Source organism: Cnephaeus nilssonii (genome assembly GCF_951640355.1).
Source record: "Cnephaeus nilssonii genome assembly, chromosome: 6".
NCBI classification, from domain to species: domain Eukaryota; kingdom Metazoa; phylum Chordata; class Mammalia; order Chiroptera; family Vespertilionidae; genus Cnephaeus; species Cnephaeus nilssonii.
This window is the reverse complement of record NC_137077.1, coordinates 44,322,780-44,343,336: the sequence shown is the minus strand read 5'-3', so window position 1 is coordinate 44,343,336 and position 20,557 is coordinate 44,322,780. Positions and strand designations below refer to the sequence as shown.

At 42.2% G+C, this 20,557-nt stretch overlaps 1 protein-coding gene across 2 annotated transcripts in view; it reads right to left on the bottom strand.

Annotated features, from left to right (window-relative positions):
* ANO6 (anoctamin 6) overlaps nucleotides 1-20,557 on the bottom strand; it is a 187,548-nt gene that overhangs the window by 22,420 nt on the left and 144,571 nt on the right. For both annotated transcript variants that reach the window (XM_079775705.1, XM_079775706.1), the window contains 6 exons: nucleotides 17,196-17,256; nucleotides 9,026-9,168; nucleotides 6,582-6,659; nucleotides 2,145-2,370; nucleotides 1,026-1,195; nucleotides 759-856 (listed from right to left, as the gene is read on the bottom strand). In XM_079775705.1, the coding sequence (XP_079631831.1) occupies nucleotides 759-856; nucleotides 1,026-1,195; nucleotides 2,145-2,370; nucleotides 6,582-6,659; nucleotides 9,026-9,168; nucleotides 17,196-17,256 (776 nt within the window). The remainder of the gene's footprint in view (nucleotides 1-758; nucleotides 857-1,025; nucleotides 1,196-2,144; nucleotides 2,371-6,581; nucleotides 6,660-9,025; nucleotides 9,169-17,195; nucleotides 17,257-20,557) is intronic.

The following is a 20,557-nucleotide window of genomic DNA, read 5'->3' as shown; positions in this document are numbered from 1 at the left end:
TTATGGATTTTAGGCATATGAGTCACTCATTTGCTCAGTGGGTGCTGAGTGCCTATTAAACACCAGGTGCTGATGAGACCCCGCCGGAACCTCGGGCACAGTGCCGGGTATGCTGCTCCTCTTACTCCAAGAGTCCTAGCCAAGGGCCCAAGTGGGCTGAGGAGGGGGTGGGGGGTGGAGAGGGGAGAAAGAGGTACATTTACGGTGGAATCCATTTCACTAGGACACATTTAAATAGTGTGAAAAGAGCCACTGACTTAAAAGGCTTTTCTCTCCCTTCCGACGTATTTTTGGGATGGGGGTAGCACTGGGTAGCAAGAGCAACTAACATATCTTTAGTATGTTAGAATTTTGTATGAAAGAGTTGGGAGGACACTCACATCTATACACAGAGAAGAAGCAGTGACGAGAAGAGCCTGAGTCACTCTCTAACTTGGCTAACACTTAGCATTCCCAGTTTTCAAACAAGAAAAAAAGATGATTCAAAACACACTGTTTTAGATCAGGAGAAGAAATATCGGAAGGCAAACTTCAGGTCCCTATGATTTGTAGCCACGGGCTTACGGGAAATGAAGGTGTAAACACAGACACGTTTACACTGTTGGTTGGACCATCTTGTCCGGAGACGTTTAATAAGCACCGAGTCTACGCTACCTTAGCGGTAGGCATGCAGTTACGTGGACATGTAGGCAAAAGACTCGGCTGGGCGGGCTGTTATCCCCTGTCCCACATCCCGGATTACACGACGCGATACTCACGGAAGTAACACCTCTTGTATGTTATTCCAGATTGCCTTTCCTCCCATGATTATTATCAGCTGCGTTGTCAGTTCCAGGAGACAGCCACCTGGGTCACACTGGAATATGAAAAAGAATCTCAATTTAGAAATCAGATGGCTCTAACACGAAACAGAATCATTCCTTTTAATTTTTCCGATCTTCTCTTTAGGCTGGAAAAAAAATCTAAGCATGTACAATGAAGAAACTGTCTTCAATTGTCGAGAGAATACAATTCTGCACTCATACCTCTTCATTCCTGTATTTTCCCAGCCAGTACACTGGATCTCCAGGATAACCTACAAATTTGCCCTTGAAGAAGGCGATGTAGAAACACGAGGAGTAGTAGTTGACAAACTGGAATAAGAACATCTTCATGGTTAGGCTGTTCTCATAATCAGTCTGGGTCCGTGGGAGTTCTGGAGTTAACCAAAGAAAAGTGAAGTTTTAAAAACGGTGAACAGCGATGAGACCCTAATCAAAGAACCAGACATAGGAGCTAAAATGTTTTAAAAATACAATTCACACTGTTTCCATTTAAGCTGTTTTGAACTCCTTAATACAGCTACTGTGTTAAGTCAAGTTTACACATTGTTATAAGAGCTTCTCCCCCATAAATATAGCCCACAAGGCAAAAAAGAAATATTCAACTGTTCCTTAAAATGTACAAGCACAATGTTATCAACTGGGCAAGAATGATATTCTCTCGTCTTTTTTAGGGCAGGTGTTGAAGAAAACCAACAAAACAAGGGAAACTTGCTAGAAGCATTTGGGGAAGGCAAACCAGGTCCCCCTCCTAGTTTAGAATTCAGATCGGGCCGATCGCTCTCAGAACATGACCACTGGGCAGACACATGCAGCGAGTGGGAAGCACTTAACTTTGGTCACAAAGCAGCTGCCTGGGATACAAGCCAGAGAGGAGAATCACTTATTGCCAAAGCGAGAGCTGATGAGAATGGAGCTGTATTAATGCGAACAGAATGGGGGAAGACATGTAGCAGCATGATCGCTTGTCCTCTCAGCAACAGAGGCGCGTATTTGCCACTGGACCCATGACCCTGCTCCACTTATTTGCAATAAAGAGACTATTTACTTTCAACAATAGGGCACATGATGTAATGTAATTGCAAATATTACCCAGCACTGATCTGTTTATACAAAGCTCGGACATTATAATGATTGTCTCTGCTTTGTCCCTTTTACTAATGCCAAGCTGGAGATAATTTCATTGCCCATCCAGGCCAGAGAAAATATGTTTACACTTGAAATTTCCGAGACTGGAATTGAAATGCCAAAAAGATATGGTCTCCATGTCCACCAGGTTCTGAAAATGTCCTAGACACAACTGAAACTATGGTAGGAACGTACCAAAATTAGTAATCATGATTGCCACTTTTTCATAGATGATGTTGAGGATCATGATGATGACGAAGCTGATGAGGGAAGCGGTGATGGATGTGGCTGTCTGTGGGGTCAGATACTTCTGGATTGGGTCTGTTCCATTCAGGTTCTTGGGGAGTTTTGCAGAAAATACAATGAACACTGAGAGTCTGTAGACAATGATCCCAATGACTGAAGCGATGATCAATAGGATCTGAAAGCACAATAAACACAGCAGCGTGAGACTCCCCAGTCATATTTTACACTGAAAAATCGGCCTCAGGCCTTAAGTGGACAAGGTGCATGGGTGAAGTGATGTGAAGTCTCACAGAACTGCCACAAGAGAGGCAGAAATCAAGTGCGTTAAAGGTCAAAGAAAGGAAAAGGAATGAAGGAAGTCACAAGAGAGTGTGTCCACTAAAGTGAGACGTTAAAGTAGGAGCAGCTGTGTGCGGGGAGTGAGGGAGTATGGGAACTCTGTGCTTTGAGCAATTTTTCTGTAAATGCAATGCTGCTCTAAAAAAAAGGTCTATTAAAAAGGAGAGTGCGTCTTCAGATGGAGTAAAAGTGGAATAACTGGGAACGCGTTCCGGTAGAAGGAAAAAGTCTTTGTGATAGCAGGACCAGAGAAAACATCCCTGTATACTTATGAAATCATTTAGGTTATGAATCAGTGGTTTTTTTGCTCCATTAAGGGCGTATGTGTCCTCCCAACAGAGAACGTATCTCTGGTTCAGGGTCAGTCAGCAGGTGCCAGCTTTCGTCTTAGTTTAGTGCCAAGGGTGGGTCTGACCAGGACCAGAGCTCCTAAGCTGTGCAGATGCCCCAGGGTAACCTCTGGAAATGGCAGCAGGTCTCTGCTTATCAAAGCCTCACACACTTTTCATGCTCACATCGTAAGACCTTAAACTGTCAGCTATTCATAACCTGCGTTTGCACAAGCTTCATTTCCCTAACCCATTGCATTTAGGACTGCACGCCCCATGTCAGCAGGAGTGTGTGAAGCAACAGATTGCACGTGGTTGCTAGGATTTCACTTCCTCACCAGGCAGGTTTTCTCTGCCACTGAACAGTGCACACCCGAGGTCCCGTTTTGAAACTGTTTGCCCTGCATCTTCCTCTTGGACATACTCCAGAGCATGAACTCAAAGTGTCTGACTGCAGGTGAGGACGACCACAAGAGAGAACATCCACAAAGAGGGTGAGTCTTAGGACCAAGCAAATGGTGTCATGGTTACAGTAACAGAGGAAGGCGACTGCTCCCCCTGCTCCCCTTGGAGAGCAGTCAAGGAAGCGATGGCAAGCACGGCCCTGGAGCCAGCCTCCTGCGTGGGAATCCGGCGCCGCCTTGTACAAATGACTGAACCTTTGGGGGCCTCAATCTCCTCACCCATATACGGGGGGGGGATCATAATAGCAACTAACTTAGAGAATTTTTGTGAGGACTCAGTGAGCTGCTGTCAGTAAAGACACATGAAAAATATGAAAATTACTATATAAATATTAGCTCTGATTATGGCAGCTGAAGTGTTAACAAGATGCTTTTCTTACCTTTTTAGGCCATCAGTTTGTAGAGAAGGATTATATTTCCTCCTCTGACCTCTCTCATTATCTCCTTTCCTTCACTGTTAATAACATTTAAAAAAAAATATGTGGTGCATATATGAAAATTTCCAAGGCTGAGAAATATGTATTAGAGAGGGTATATCAAATTCTTTCTCTCTCAGCACAGCACATATAGTCCATATAATTATTGAAGTTATTAAGGAATTATAATCGTTAAGATTCTTTCAGTGCTCACTATTCGCCTCAGCACACATATATCTTTAAGTCCTCACACAGCCCAGGGAGGGAGGCAGTATCAGATCTCCTTCACAGAGGAGGAAAGAGAGCCACATAGAGACTAAGCAATTTGCCCCAAATTTAGCAACTAGTAAGTGAAGAAACTGAGAAATGCAAGGACTCCAAAGACCACTAACCTCTACATGGCGCTGCCTCCCACGTGGTTTCTGAAGTGAATTCTAATTCATTCCAGAGCTTTTACAAACTTAATGTTTGCAAACTTCTTCAGGCACGTGACCGGTTCAATATTTCTCCATAGGAGGCAGAGAAGCTTTGCATTCGCCTTCCTCAAGTTTCTTACATACCTTTCCTCACTCTAACTTCAATGTACTTTTCTTACCATAACTGTGAATATGCACTCATCACAGAAAACCTTGAAAGTACTCTGTAGTGAACAATAATTGCTTTTGCTGCCCGGGGTCTGTTTCCAGTCTGAGAAAAGGACCCAGGTTTTGCTTTTGGGGGGAATTCTACTTTTAGTCCCATGGTTTGGGCTAGACTGCCCTTCCTCCCCGGGGATTCTGATTAGATTGAGACAGGTAGGTATCTCATCCTATTGACCTCAGCAATGGACTCCAGGACTGACAACCCAATAAGAGCCACTTATGGGAGGAGATATCTACTCGTGCCCATGGGAAAGAGAAGCTTCCGTTAGAGGACGCTGCTGAGAGGCCTTTCTCGGCTTCTATGTGATGTGAGCTCTGGAACACTGCAGCCATTCTGCAACCATAAGGGAGAGTGCCCAGAACCACCAGGCGGGAGACCACAGGACACAGAACAAAGATGGAACCAAACCCAGCCCTTGACATCATCGGGGCTGCAGTACCTATCCTGGATCAGAGCCAGACCTCAGACTGAGATTGTCAGTTACAGGAACCGATACCCTCCAACCCCCACTTTGTAGCAGATTGATTTTTCTGTCACCCACAACTGAAAGATTCCTAACTATAAAAGTAAAGACTAAAAAGTACACAGAAATAGGAAAAATGTATCTACTATCTATCTGTAGGCACAATTCCTTCAGAACTATGTAGTTTGCATATTAAGTCATTTTAATAGTTACATTGTTTCCTTAAGCCTATCATAACCATGACATTTTTACATGTCATAAAATATTTTCATGGACATAGCTTTTCACAGTTGCACAATACCCCATGGTATAAAGAGTTAAAATAATATTTTGGCTGAAATATACATATGTATATTAGAGGCTTGGTGCATGAATTCGTGCATGGGTAGGGTCTGGCCAGCCTGGCCAGGGGACAATTTGCATATTAGCCTTTTATTATATAGGATATACACTGAGTGGCCAGATTATTATGCATTCAGAGATCATAATAATCTGGCCACTCAGTGTATATAGTGACTAAATCTTTACTGACATTTACGGTACTTATTCTGAAATGCTTCCTGATTAAAAGTTTCTAAAACCTGAATTAGTAGATTAAAGTATATGAATATTTTTGACTCTTGATACTGCCAAATGGTTTTCTAAGAAGGCCAGAGCAGTGTAAAATTCTAACGGCCTAGGTGTGAGAGTGCTAATCACTGCATTTCATCCTCTCAAACACTGAGTCACCACTTGAGAGGTGAAAAATCACATCTCATTTTAATGCACTAATCTAATTACTACTGAGGTTTGGCATGTGCCATGACAGTTTTCTTTTGTGATTGTGTACTCATGTTCTCTGCCTCTAAGCTCCTGAGGTCTTGAGTATTAGCTTAGGAGTGATCTGGACTTTTTATGTATTAAAGTTATTAACCCTTTGCCCTATTTGTTAATAATTATTACTTCTGGTGTTTTAAGCTTAAGATTCTTTTGATGTATGAAAACTGTTAAATATTTTCTTCCAAAAATTCTCCCATTGCTATTAAGTTTACAAAATCTTTTTATATCTAGAGATCACATATTCATCAATATTTATTTCTAGTTATTTTTGGTGTTACTTACCTTTAATATTTCTGGAATTTATTATAGCATGTGGTTCATGATATGGTTTCTTTCTTCAACTTTTCTGCCAATAGCTAACAAGTGTATTTATTGAATAATCTTTACTTATGCCAGATTTAGAATATTTCCCTTCTCCTATATTACTAATATCAGAGCCCATTCTGGGCTTCATGTCCTATTCTCTAATCTGGCTACTCTTGAGACTACAAAATTCTCTGTATATTACAGATCATTGTATTTCTAACATGATTTTATTAGTAATAAACTCAAAATTAATTTCATAAGTTCAAATATTTTAGAAATATTGTCTTTTGATTTAGAATCATTTGTTTGAGGCTTCTTTTACATTTTTCACTAGTTTTCATGCCTTTTCTTTGATAGTTCCTGTTATCTTTTTGTTAAGACTATTCTTAGAGCTTTACACATTAATTTGTAATAACTGAATTTTATTTTAGTTGCTACTGATGAAAAATTTTAGAATTCTTAGTGCCTCCCATATGGCTTCTTCACCAGAAACTGGAAAATACTGGACTGCTGATCTGATTTAAACAAATAAGATTACATAGTTTCCAGCTCAGTGTTCAGCTTCCTCAACATTTAAAATTGGATATTAAATTTTGTGAAGGACTCACCCAGAATAAGACAGCACTTGCACAGAGGACGGCACGTAAGCATTTCCCCCAGGTAGTGAAGGGAACCCGCTCTTCTTCCTGATTAAAATAAAATAAAATAAAATAAAATAAAAAATAGAAGTTTAGACAATCAAGGGATTATTCCAATGAAACGATTTTTCTCCTGATGGGTCACTATATCCTAGGCTGAATTTAATTTTTCAAAAAATTAGTTTTCAAACATAGCCTCTTCCTCATAATTGCATCTTTTTTTTGTTAACAATTTCAAACATACGTACAACAAAACATATGCAGTGCTCATTTTAATAATATTTTTTGAAAATGCAAGTGTGAATAATAATTTATCTGCCATAACCTGAGCTCGGGAGTTGGGTACCTGACAATGCCAAGCTGTGAAGCTGCATTTCTGAGCGTGTCTTAGGTGTTAGAAGTGAAGCAATGATTGAGGGCCCAGAGTCCGTGCAAGACAAAACGCCTTACAGATGTATGCAAATGCTAGGTATCCAGTATGTGTTTCTTGGTTGAGCTTTACACATTTACTTTGTCATAACTGAATTTTTAAAGTTTTCCCTTTATATGAATATATTTAAAATTTTAAGAGTAGAAATCAATACCTCTCAGGATTTACCTGGATAGTAAGAGAAGCTATAGTACAGCAATAGCTGCAAATAGTTTGGTGCTATTTTCTCTGTGCCAGGTACTATTCTAAGGAGGTTCTAAACATTAAGTCGATTCAGCCTTACTACAATCATTTTAGGAAGCAACTATATTTGTTTCCACTTTATAACTGAGGAAACAATGGCACAGAGAAGTTAAATAATTTGTCCAGAATCATTCAGCCAATAACTTGCTGTGTTTGGATTTTAACTTAGGCAACCTCATCCTCAAGACCTGACCACTGAACTATATGCCTCTCTAAACCAATGGAGGGTGTAGTATTAGCATGAAAAGTAAAATGAGACATAAAAAATAAAGGTTAAAATAAACTTCCATCTTTAATTTTTTTAACAATGGAAATTTAAGCCTATTAGTTGGTAATTTTAAATGTAACATTGGCAGGTTTAAATTACCAAGTTGATTTTTCTTCAGTCTTTTCCTTATGTTGGCAATATAAGCTCTTGTTTTTCAGGACTCAAAAAACATTATGAACATACAATTCTGTCTAAGTTTTGGCTCTCATTTCTGAATCTACGATCTTTCAAAAACACATGCTTTGGCTCTGTCTTCCATAGTCAACAGTGGGAGTTATTCATAATGGGGATTATTCGAAGCTTGTTACAGTTACAAAGCCAAATGTCACCTTCTCTTGATAACTGGACCTCATGTTCCCCCACTTATGAAATGAGGAGTTGAACTGCTCCCTCTGGTCCCTTTTAGTGCTGACAGTCTGTAAATCTGTGACTCAATTTATAAAATCTAGAATCAGGACATTTCAGAAGCTCTTGGGAAAAGCATTTTTTTCCTAAGAGTTATTCATTTTCAGAAGCCACTGTCCTTACGCGGATTGCTGCAAGTATAATCAACTCTAAATTGTCTGTGTTGATGGAAAGAAGCAATAATTCAGATAAAAAATCATCTTTTGCTGGCTTTGGAATATTTATACAGAAAGATATATAGGCTTTTTGTTTTGTTTTAAATTTTGTAGCAGCAGCAAATTTACCTTTCCAATGATATGAAATGCCTCCCTCAGTGACTGAACATAGGCGGACCTCAACAAACGTTTTCCTTTTCCATCCTTCCCCCCCAAATTAGGGAAAGAGCCACACTGTTTTGTGCACATCCCAACCAGAAGGGGGAGCAGTGACTGAGGCTTTAGTGCAAGACAAAGGGGCAGCTAAGCCTAGGATGAAAGGGGCTGAAATAATGAAGGAGGCGCATGTGAACAGTTGAGAATTAACTCTAAAAACCTATGTAGCTTTCCATACATTTATGTCACAGAGTCTATTTTTTTGTGCATTTTCTACTGGAATTGGAAAGAAAGGATGCAAACCAGTGCATCTTTTTCTTATACAGCAGGTTCTCAAATAATATCGTTTCATTCAACATCATTTCATTAGAACACTGATGAGGGGATGTAGGAACCTACCTTTCGTTTATCTCAATTGGCCTAGAGTAAAACTGGTTTCATTATATATCATTTACTTAAAGGTTTGCAGAACTTATCATGACATCCAGTGAGGACTTACTGTACATTTATGTCCAAGTTGTTTTGGTATTTTTTTTTCTTTTCATTTTTACTGTTATTGTGAAAGAAGGGACTACATTTATCTCCCATGTCCACTGTTCTAAGCACAGCTTCTTCACCTTGGGTACACATCAGGATTCCTGGAGGAGCTTTAAAAAAATCCCTGTGCCCAGAATACACCCAGGCCACCATGTACCATCAGAGTAAGTGGTGATGGGACGCAGGCATCAACCCTGCAATAAGTAGACTACCTCCTTACCTGAGTGATCTCATTTATCACCACGTGAGTACACCGGGCCTCATATTCTGGCCGGGGCTGTTCTTCCTGCTGTAACTCAACCGTGTCCCATTCGTACTCAAGCTCTGCCTGACGCCGCTTCCAGAACTCCAAAAACAAGGTAACTAACAGAGAGAGAGAGGATCATGTGGGCTTTCAATGATGACTGATGTTTCATAAATCTATACTAAATAGTATTAATTACCCATAACACTTGTATACGGTCAATAGCATCTAATTTACAGGTGACATGAATATTTTAAAGAGCAGAAAACAAGTGAATGCTCTTGTGAAGAGCCTACAGCTTATGGGAAAGGTAACAATGTGATGGTCGGAAGGTATGTGTCTAGTGCTGAAGCATGGGCTTCCGGCACTTTTCATCGCCACCTGAACAACACAAATAACCAGTACGGTTCAAAGCAGTTCACGGCCCATCCTCCAGGCTGCTCTTCCCCACGTCCCTCTCCCTCACTTCCTTCCTATGCGCCCGAGTTGGGGGGGGGGGGGGGATGCTTTAGAAATTCCCAAATCTCTCTTTACCACCACCCAAGCCACCCCAAAGTAACATAATATTCTTAAATATAGAAAACTGGTATTTTTCTCTATCTTGTGTAAAACATAAAGTAACTTTTAGAAATTTTTATTATTTTTGTAAGATTTATAACTTAAAATACGAAATAAAGAGAACATTACACGTTAATTGAAAATGTGGTTTCAGGGTAAATCCTCTAGGCCCTCCTTCCAGATGGCTACCTCTAAGCCCTTCCTGTGTAGAAATTCTGTGTTACCACTGTTCCATCCAGAAATACTGCTTGAGTTTCTACTATGTGCTGAGAAGAGAAAAAAGACACAATCTCTATTTCAAGGGGCTCCTAGGTGTACAGAGATTACAGTGAAGTGCTAGTTACAGCAGACTACTAAGAGGTACTTGATAAAGGTCAGCCCAGGTTGCTCTGGGCACACAGAGCCAGAATAAGTAACCAACATGGAGCCATGGCTCTCGCAGAGGAGGGGAGCCTATGTGAGTTTTGAGGTGACTTCGACTGATCAGGTTAAGGCCATTTCCCCGCAGGGAGCTGCACATGCCAAGGCCAGGGGATGAAGAGAGCCAGGTACTTTCCAGAAGCTGGGTGATGAACAGAGTGGGGCAGCCAGGTGGAGAGAGTGCAGGACCTTGTGTTGCTCTGCAAAATGGGGAGACGGAACCTACCCCACAGGCTATTGCGAACTTATTGAAACAATAGCTGTCAAGGCCCTCCAAGCCCTCTGAGGTCATTGTTATTGTGATCCCCATTTTATACATCAAGAAACGGAGGCACAGGCAGGTTCAACTACTCGCCTGAGGTTAGTACTGAGTCAGGAATCAATCCCAGGCATTCTTGGCTCCGGAGCCCAAGCTCTGCCCCTAACTCTCCTGCTCTCCAATCCCCTTCCTTTGGCCAATGGATTACAAGGTAAACTCCAACGCTTTGCTTAGGTGTCATCGCCGCTTGCTTTTCCAGTTTCTGATTCTGGCACTCCGCCGGGCACACTGTTAGCAACTGTCCTGTCCCCACTCAGGGCCTCTGTGGGAACATGAACCCTGGGCGGCGCCTGCTGTGGTTGCCGGAATATTTGCAAGGGAATATAGGTGGAGGGCCAGCTTCCTGCCGCGGGTGCTATTGTTAATGGAAGCACAGAGCTCAGTTAGTAGGGGAGGTCACTTCTTGCCGCCTACTTGGTTGCGAGCCAGTTTTCCTAATAAAGCTTTGAAACCTGAGGCAGGAGTTATGTAAGGCCTCTTAGCCTCTTTAAATAGGAATGATGCCTCCCCTTCCCCTGCCACCAAGTTGTAGTTTACCTTGTAATCCACTGGCCCCAACAGGGCGCACAGGGAATGGCCCAATAGTCCCCAAATTCCATCTCCTTGCACAACAGCTACCATGGATGAGTTAACACTGGAGGACGAAATCCACAGAGCCCTTGGGTATTATTTCCTGACCCTCTCAGTTCCTCAAATGCCCCAAATCCTGTGAGGGAATAACTTGTGAGAGAAACTGAGCTGGTCCACCTGTCAGACCCCTGAGAGCAGGACTGATGTGGCTGCTCCTGCTCTCAGGAAGGTCCTCTCCGTGGGCCTGGGCCTCTCTCCTGAGCTTGTGCTGACTCCACGGAGAAACTGCCCAGCCATGTGTGTCCTTGTCCCCAACCAGGAGGAAATGAGGCATCGGTGGGATGAAAGTCTTCAGGGCACTAGGTATCTCTGGGGATCAAGCTGTCGTGGCTGGTCCCGCCTCCCACCTGATGCATGCTGGCCGCATGTGGCAGCTACTCCCCAAGAGACCCCTAGTGGGCAAACGAGTCACCCATGAGCCAACCCTCCTGGGCTTCATCTGAAGCAGCACAGTATATCCATTTACTAACGTCCCCTGGGCTCACGTCTCCTAGAGAAACACCCAATGCACCCCATCAAGTAGAAGAGCTTAAAGTTTAAGTTTACTTGAGAATTCTGCTAGTATTGCATGAACTCTCCACCCCCGAAGTTCTTTCAACTGTGTCTTCCTTCTAAACAGTTAAATCCGTCCAGTGGTAGCGTCCATTCTCTCAAAAACGGCAGTTTATTCCCTATGCTGACCTCAACTTTTGTGCTTCAAAACGGGTAGCACTCACGATCCTGACCTGTGTTTGCTTCTACATTTACTGTTGATCATGCCCACTAGAATGCCACCTTCAGGGCAGGAATCTTGTTTCTTCACGCGGAAGTACTAGCACACAGCAGGCACTGAATGAATGAGCTGTCGGAAGCCAATCCAGAGCCTGGAGAACCCCCACCATCTGGGATCCCCGGTGGATGGAACCATCTACTCCAGCTGCTCCCCTCTGTGCATGACCACCCGCTCACTATCATTCTCTGCTACGGCGGACCACATGGGCCCCCAGTTTCCCTACGCCCGGCAACAGGTCTGCATAAGCCGAGATGGAGAACAAGCCATGGAGAATGTGCCAGTTTGTTGGGGAGGTCCTGGTGGCTCTAGCCCCTTGACCGCTGGGAGGATGTCAGGGTGGACGGACTGAGGGAATCGTCATGAGTTCTGTCCTACCTTACAACTCACTGGAAGCACAAGATCACAACAGTGGAAACTCTGGCCCTTCCAACCTAAGGAAAGAAACTACGGGTGGGAAGATGGTGTCTGCCCATCATGGCCTCCTTAGGAACCCAGCTTGCTGGGAGAGCCCTCTCAGGAACCACGCTAGATACCTTCCTTGTGTTACTGTAATTCCTCTAAATTTTGCAATTTTAATCTGTTAGATGTTTTTGAAATCCTTTTTCAAAAATGCATAAAAATCTCCTATTTCCTTCTCTGCAAAGTAAAGAAAGTTACTTTTCATTTAAAAAATAAAGCAGCTTATTTTCATGAATTTATATCTTTAGTCATCTCTCTTTTTAAAGAAAACTGACTGAAAACATGAAAGGCCTGCTCACTGTGACGCCCAGAGGCAGGCATAAATGAAATGAAGCTATCTTATCTCATCGGGCTGGTAGCATCAGGCTGCAAGTCTGGCTTTCTTCTTCCCGTTGTATGTGTCAGGTGAGGTGGAACCAAAGTCATGGAACGAAGGTTTTCTAACCCATTCCTATAATTCCAAGCCCCAGACAGAACAGTGCCATTCTTTCAATCAAGTAAATATTTATGCATCTTTCTAAGAGCTTCCTACAGCTTTATTACTATACGCTGCATTTTGTCACCGATCTAAAGGCTGATGACAGCCAAATTATTTGCAGAGCTCTTATTCTGTGCTTGTCACTTTCTGCCTCGGGGGAGTTGAGTAATTTGGTTAATCTTCCTGCGTGTCACTTTCCTCATCTTTAAAATGGGAGTATAATAGCCATCCATTTGCTCACTATCTAGCAACAGTATCAACAGGAGATGATTTACGAAAAGAAGATGTATTTTTCTCACAAAAAGCAGTATCAGCAATTCTAATCAGCACTATGAAGTAAGAAGAGTGGGTACTATTCCTTGTCCTCCCTGAACTTGAACATAAGGGGTAAAAAGGGTGCTGTTTACCAAAGGCTGACCCCAAGGAGCAGTTCTGCCTAGGAAGTGATAGGACTGCCAAGCAAGCAAGAAATGACCTGGCAAAAAATAATGAGTTGTTAGCAAATCCTGAACCTCAGAGGCAGAAACCTGGAGAGTTGCCGGAATGGGTGGGAGTTTCTTAGTTCTTCATTTCACACAGCGGAGGATTTGCAGGGTCCCTGGAAGACATGGCAATCGGGTATAGCCGCCCAACATTCTGGAGCACTCCTGGCCATGTCCCTGCTGAGTCACACTGCTGCACATCCCTGAACGAGAACACCAGGACCTGGGGTGACCCTGCATGATGTCACACAGGAGTTTCCTGTTCTCTTTCTTTTGCGCTCTCCCTGCAATAAAACACCTGGCAGAACTCCAAGGGGAGGCACTGAACTTATTTCTCTGGCAAACCACATACCATGAAGCTCTGGTTGATTAAAGAGACACAGTTACAACAAGAGAAGAGGGATGGCTGCCTAGGACCTTGGGAGTCAAGAACAGCTTGTCCTTTTTAAAAAAACACACACTTTTATTGACTTCAGAGAAAAAAGGGAGAAGGAGAGAGAGAGAGAGAGAGAGAGAAACATCAATGATGAGAATCATTGATCGGCTGCCTTCTGCATGCCTCCTATTGAGCCCACAACCAGGGCTTGTGCCCTTGACCAGAATCGAACCTGGGACCCTTCAGTCCACAGGCGGACGCTCTATCCACTGAGCCAAACTGCTAAGGCAAGAACAGCTTGTCCTTTTAATCATGATATTCTTACATTTAGAGAAAGTATAATCAGATGAAGAAGATGCCCATAAAGGGAATAGGTGTTCGGGTCACTAAGGCATTGGTGGCGTTATGTCCAGCTATATCTAAGGACAAGGGGCACACTCTTGGTAGACGGGAGTGTTCTGGTTGCTGTGTTTGCTGCTCAAGGGAATATAGCCAATAATATTATAATAACTATGTATGGTGTCAGATGGCCACTAGATTTATTGGGGTGATCACTGCATAATTTAAATAAATGTATATGTTGTATACCTGAAACTAATATAATACTGTATATCAACTGTAATTAAAAAATTTTTTAATTAAAAAAATTAAGTTTAACAATTTTTTTTTGCTGCTGAAGGGCTGGAATATTTTGACAGGCCTTGAAAGTATTCAGATCTCTTTACTCACAAAGGTAGATAAGTTAGAAGAGCTTGCTTAGCCTTTATTCCAACTTCCTAACGGAAAGACTGCAAGTGAGAACTGCATTTCTCACGGACTCTCCTGCGGCTGGAGTTCCAGATGCAACTTGTAAATTGCCCATCACCTGCATCTGTGAGTCACTTGAATCAGAAGCAGAGCTGAACAGAGCAAAGGTGGCTGTGCGAGCTGCTATTTCGCTGATGTGGACCAGCAGGATTAGCACAGGTCTGGAACTCCCATTTCCTGAGCCCCCAAAAAGCCGCTAGCTAGAGTAATGTCTTCTTGATTCCCTGGACCCTTATAAGCCAGGTGGCCAGTGTTTCTCTGGAAATCACTAGGCCTAGACTAGAACTCAAAGGTGAAAATGAAAAGTTGCAGTCATGCAGCCAAGAGCCTGGAGCCAGGGAGGATCCGATAGAGGCAGGTAAGAAGCAACAAGGAACGGGGTGGTGGGGCGTGATATGCTAAGAAGCTTTACTTCAATCATGGGTTGGTGTGCAGGACTCTAGGAGTATGAATGGCTGGCTAGAAGGGTGAAAATAAGTATATGATTTGTACTGTATTTCTTATGAAAGCTTTTTCTTTTTTTAATAAGCTTTTTAAAAAAATATTTTATTGATTTTTTACAGAGAGGAAGGGAGAGAGAGAGTTAGAAACATTGATGAGAGAAAAATATCAATCAGCTGCCTCCTGCACACCCCCTACTGGGGATGTGCCGGTAACCAAGGTACACGCCCTTGACCAGAACCGAACCTGGGACCCTTCAGTCCGCAGGCTGACGCTCTATCCACTGAGCCAAACCGGTTAGGGCTGTACTGTATTTCTTATGAAAGCTTTTCTATTCTCAACTTGTATAACTCCTAGGGAACAGAACAACACTAAGTGCCCCATATATCTGGGCACAAAGGAGATGCTGCAGGAATGTGAGGATGGTGATATGAAAAACGTCACAGGATCCTCCTGCCTCTTCAGCTCTACAATTTCAGGCTTTCTGTAATGAGGCTCACAGCAGCAGTCCTCATAAGGCAGAGGTAACAAGAAAAGCAATATAAGGCACTTAAAATAAAGACTTCATCATACATGTCCTTAACGATACACATATGGTGCTGCAAGCAGGCCTGAGATATCTTCTGCATCCTAAAATCGGGTGACATAAAATCAGTAGCTCACTATGCTTCAGTCAGTTCGGTAAACCTGGTGTAGTTAATGATCATGGAAACCAAGGCTAGCTAGGAAATATGAGGGTTGTCTGGCAGTGCAAAAACTAATATACAGGGTGGGGCAAAAGTAGGTTTACATTTTTTCAAATGGAAAAGAATACAACAATGAATAAATAATAATACAAGAATAAACTGTGTTTCACGTACTTACCGCTGTAAACCTACTTTTGCCCCACCCTGTTGTGTATTTTTTTGCGGATGTATGTAACAGTGGAGAAGTACCGAGGATCTTAACACATGGATCTGATTTTTATTCTTCCATGTGTCATGTATTAACCAGTATTTGGTTTTCAGCCAAAACATGCTAAGTGTCTGAATGGCAATGTAACTTTGTAGGTAAGTTTGGCCACCTGATAGTCTAGTTAATCCAGGAGTGGCAACTAGTATCTCTAAAAAGTGTCCAAACAATGTCTGTTCTGAGACCCATTTGGTGACCTTCACAGGCACAGGCACCACGAAAGAGAAATACTGCCCAGGACGCCTGTGGAGAACTGTGCCTGTGATTCCCGTGTGCTGATGTGTTGTCTTAAGAATAAGAGACTTGGTTCTGTTTCTTCCCCCACCGACCTATAAGCTGAACCCTCTTTTCCTCTTACACAATGAAGTTGGAAATGTGTTTATCTTTGAAAGGGAAAATGTTTTCTTCTAAGGTAGAACATTTACATCAATTAATCATGTAAAAGTCTGTATTTGAAGAAAATAATCGCCTCATTAATGATGCTATTCAAAGTAAATTACATAAATATAATGTTAACCTTTTGCACTCGGATGTCGAGTGTGACTCAACACGGTTAGCATTAAAATAAAGGAATTGAGAAAAAAGCAAGCGAGTGCAAAGGGTTAAAGCTTCTATATACGATTATGTTGTTTAGGATTATACTTGTTCGATTTATTAAATGGGATGTGAAAGCATTATGAGAGTAGCACATGCTTGTTAAATGCTCACTTACATAGAAGTGTATAAAGAAGAAAGCTTACCTGTAACCACTGTGTTGGCACTTCCCCAGAACCCCAACCCCAGGCAAGTCAGGGTGGTAGACAGCTGTGGGACTGTGAACATGATGGCTCCCAGTGAACCAAGCCTCCCTCCATCCAAGCCCTTGGGGAGTCCTCCCACTACCTCACATTGTTGCTGGCGTGGCCATGACTTACTTCGGCTGATGGGACATTTGCAAACTTGATGCAACCAGAGGCTTAAAATATATATGCATTAAGGCTTGTCTTCTCTTGCCTCTTTTTGGAACCCTACAACTACCATGTGAAGACCCTGGGCACGCCCAGTGGAGGATGAGGGACAGCATGGAGCAAGATGAGCTGGCCCAGCTGAGCCCCACATACTAATCGGCTTGGTGACTGCCAGACTAGCCCAGGGGAGATGCCAGCTCAGTCAGCTGAGCCAGCCCATAGCTGAGGAACCCCCTAGCTGACCCAGAGAATGAGGAGAATTATAAAAGTGTGTTTTAAGCTACTACATTTTGAGGCAGTCCCTTATGCAGTAACTGATACAATGGCCTTTAAGAGTTCTAGATGGAGTTGTAGGGGAGCTGAAGCTTGGGCCATCCAAGGTCCTAAAAGTGGGTTACTTTGATAGCCTGTACAAAACTGCATAATGCTATTAAGTTGGGGCATTTGTGTGATCTTAGGTTTTTTAAGAGGCAAAGTAAACTGAAAAAACAAAAAAGAAAACTTACCCCAGACCCCCATAAATACTGCAAAGACTAGGGTTCCAAAACTGTCAAAGATGCACAATTTCTGGAAAATACAATAATGACATATAAATTAATCCTGTTCTCCACTTACTAGAATTCATCAAATATTCAATGCTTTGTGTGTGTATACAGTCCGAATTTCTTTGTAAAGCTGACACCTTGTTCAACAATCACGATATGTACTAAATCCTTAAAGATGGGGTTTCTCACTCATTTGGAAGCAAACAGCCTTTGCTGTGTTTACAAGTGTATTTTGCAATGGAATCTTTCCATCTCACGATCAAGAAATAGGAGAGCTGCTAAGACTCCACTCTGTTTAAAGCCTCTCTCAGACTTCTGAATACTGGCCTCATCTACGAGCTGCCATAAAAAGAATTTGAGGAAGTAGTATGGTCCTGAGAATACAATGAACTCCATGCAACTTTTAGATGACGATTTGCATCTTATCATCATCCCACCCTGGTCAGAGGACAGGTTCCTGAATTCCTGCGTTTCTCGATAAGAGAAGTACAAAACTGGGCTATTCTGAGATGGCTCTCCCCCAGAAGAGCTCAGCTTCCTCACACCCAAGGGAGGCCTTTCTACCACCGACAGAGGCTTCCAGCAGAATAAGGGTGCACAGGGGCTTTTGTGACATTACAAAGGGTACAGTGCCCATTACAAAGGGAATAAATGACACACCTGCACAAAGAAGGCTCTATTCACAAGTTCTGCCACGCTTCATCTTTTTGCTATTATATAAATAGCCTATCTCCCTCTATAAATTCCTGGAAAATCCTTCCGTTAGTTACTCATTTCTCATGAGTGAGCTTTTTTTTTTTTTTACAGCTCCTAAAAATATCTGTAAGGTTAATGGAAATAGTGGCAAACATATATAATATCAACTTCAGGGTAGATAAAAATAAAAGTAAAGACAACAGGACAGAAAAAGAAGCTCTAGGTCAAAAAGAAAACAAAACAAATTAAAAAAGCCAGATTTTCAAACGCTGAAGAACATTCCAAGCTGCTTCTGAGGAAAACACATCTTTGTTTTAGGTAACTGGTTGGGTTGCCCTTTCTATTGATGTAAAGTAGGTCAACTTTCATCAATGTTAAAACATTAGTTCTGTTATTTTCATAAAAGATTACCCACCTAACCCTCTACTCAGACATCCATTTTCCAAAGCAGATGCCCTTCAGTCATCCATACACACACCCTGATCAGAAAGCACAATCCCAAGTTGCTGCCTCTATTCCTCTCAAACACTCCCCCTCAGGGGAGGCAATGAACACGTGAGAGAAGGCCTTGGGAACAAAGCTCTCCACCTGTTCCTCTCGTCCTGGGGTTCCATGCACCACACATTTCAAACATTTTAGCTTTGACTCTTATGGAACCATCTTCTCCAAGTTGTCTCTGAATGCTATGCCTATCTCTTACTGAAAATTATAAGAAAAGTCTCATGAAAAATCATTCTGTGAGTTATCACACTATTACTGACAATTCTGCCCAATGTTAACTCTTCTCTTTTAGGAATCGGTGCAAGCCTCTTTCTATCTGATACCTCCCTGCTCACCCTGACCCCTCTGCTCCATCCACACTATAAAGAAGGAAAGCCTATGAATTCTTTGCCCTACTATGCTGAAAAACCCAATGGAAGCACATCTACCAGTGCGAGAGAGAAAAACAAGAGGAGCAGCAAGAAAAAGCAGGTTTATCGCCGACGCCAAGATCGCACCAGTTGTCTGGTTCAAGACAAGGGATGCACCTTGCATGCCTATGACAGGTAGTTAGGTGGCTTGGATCAAGTTACCATTTTTGCCACATGAGTAAAAGTCAAGGACCCAAGAGAGAAAAGGAGATGGCTGGCCTCTCTGCTCTAGGTGGCCCATAGTGACATGGGAGCAGGAAGTAGGAGAGAAGGTAAGCAAGGGGCTTTCCTGGTTAGAAGCCTGGCTTAGCGTGCTTGGCAGGATGGCGCAGGGGAAAGCCAGCTGTGTGAAGGGCAGCCCCACGTCAGCACACGGCTTCAGTCACATGGAGCAGGAAAGAAGAGAGCTACGCATGCAGGCATGCCGATTTTAAGAGAGGAGCCAATCAGAACCTAGGAAAATGACCCTTTGTTATGCTTTCTTCCTGCAAAAGAACAAAATCAAAATTTTATAGCTTAATGTATTTCTAAGAACAAAATATTATAATTTACCATGTTTCGCTTTTATCTTGCCAGCCAAAAGCTAAGGACTTGACTCAATGCTCAATCACAAAAAAACAATATTAATCCTGATTATTTTTATAACTGTTTCATTTCCCTGATCCTGACTTTATATGCATATTTATATGTGTAGTCTGTTAACCCTTTTAGCATACATGCCAATTAGTGAATACTCCATCTCTTTCCAAAAGAAAAGTAGAAATAAATATATGTCAATGTATAAAGAAATAATTGAATAGAGGCCCTGGCCTGGTAGCTCAGATGATTAGAGCATTGTCCTGATACAACATGGTTGTGGGTTCAATCCCAGGTCAGGGCAAATACAAAAAGCAACCAATGAATGCATAAATAAGTGGAGCAACAAAGAGATGTTTCTCTTTCCCCCCTCTTCCTCTCTCTCTCTAAAATCATGCAATAAAAAATTATTAAAAAAAGAAATAATTGAATTAACCAACAAAAGGAAAAGCATAAAAAATTTTTTTAAAACTTATTTTTCATTCCATCTTTTATATATTTCCTTCCCTTTGTAAATCACTCTGACAAGGCTCAAGGGATCGTTCAGGAAACTGCAGTAGAATGACTCATTTTTTTTTTCCAAAACAAGGAAAAAATATGTGCACAGGGATATAGTTGCAAGTCATGTGTTTAACACGGGTCAAAAGAAATGAGAAAAGAAATGGGGGTGGAGTGTGTGAAAGAGAATTCCTTAAAGAAAGTGGAATTTACAGTTGCAATTTGCCTCCGGTATTACTGTTGGCATCTGCCTTAAATCCAGTGCCTGGGGTCACACACTAACTCCTGACCTTTGTGAGTTAACGTCACTGGCAGGCAGCTTCACTTTTACCAGCTTCAAATCTTTTACTTTGTGTCATCTATGGCAGATATCTGTGGGCTAACATTTGTGTTGATTTGCAGGGTGGGCAATGAAATCTATTCTAATTCATAAATTAAGCATAAAAACCCATGCGCTGACGATACCCTGCAATCATCTTAATTACGTGGTGGAACAATTTTTCAAACACAGAGCTCAACTTGAGAGTGAAGTGCCTGGTACTACTGTCAGCTGGGGAGGAACACACGGATGGCAAGAAAGGCAGACTCCCTGTCCGTTCCCGGCTTTGTTAGTTAACAGGTGGGTGACCTTGAGCAAACTAT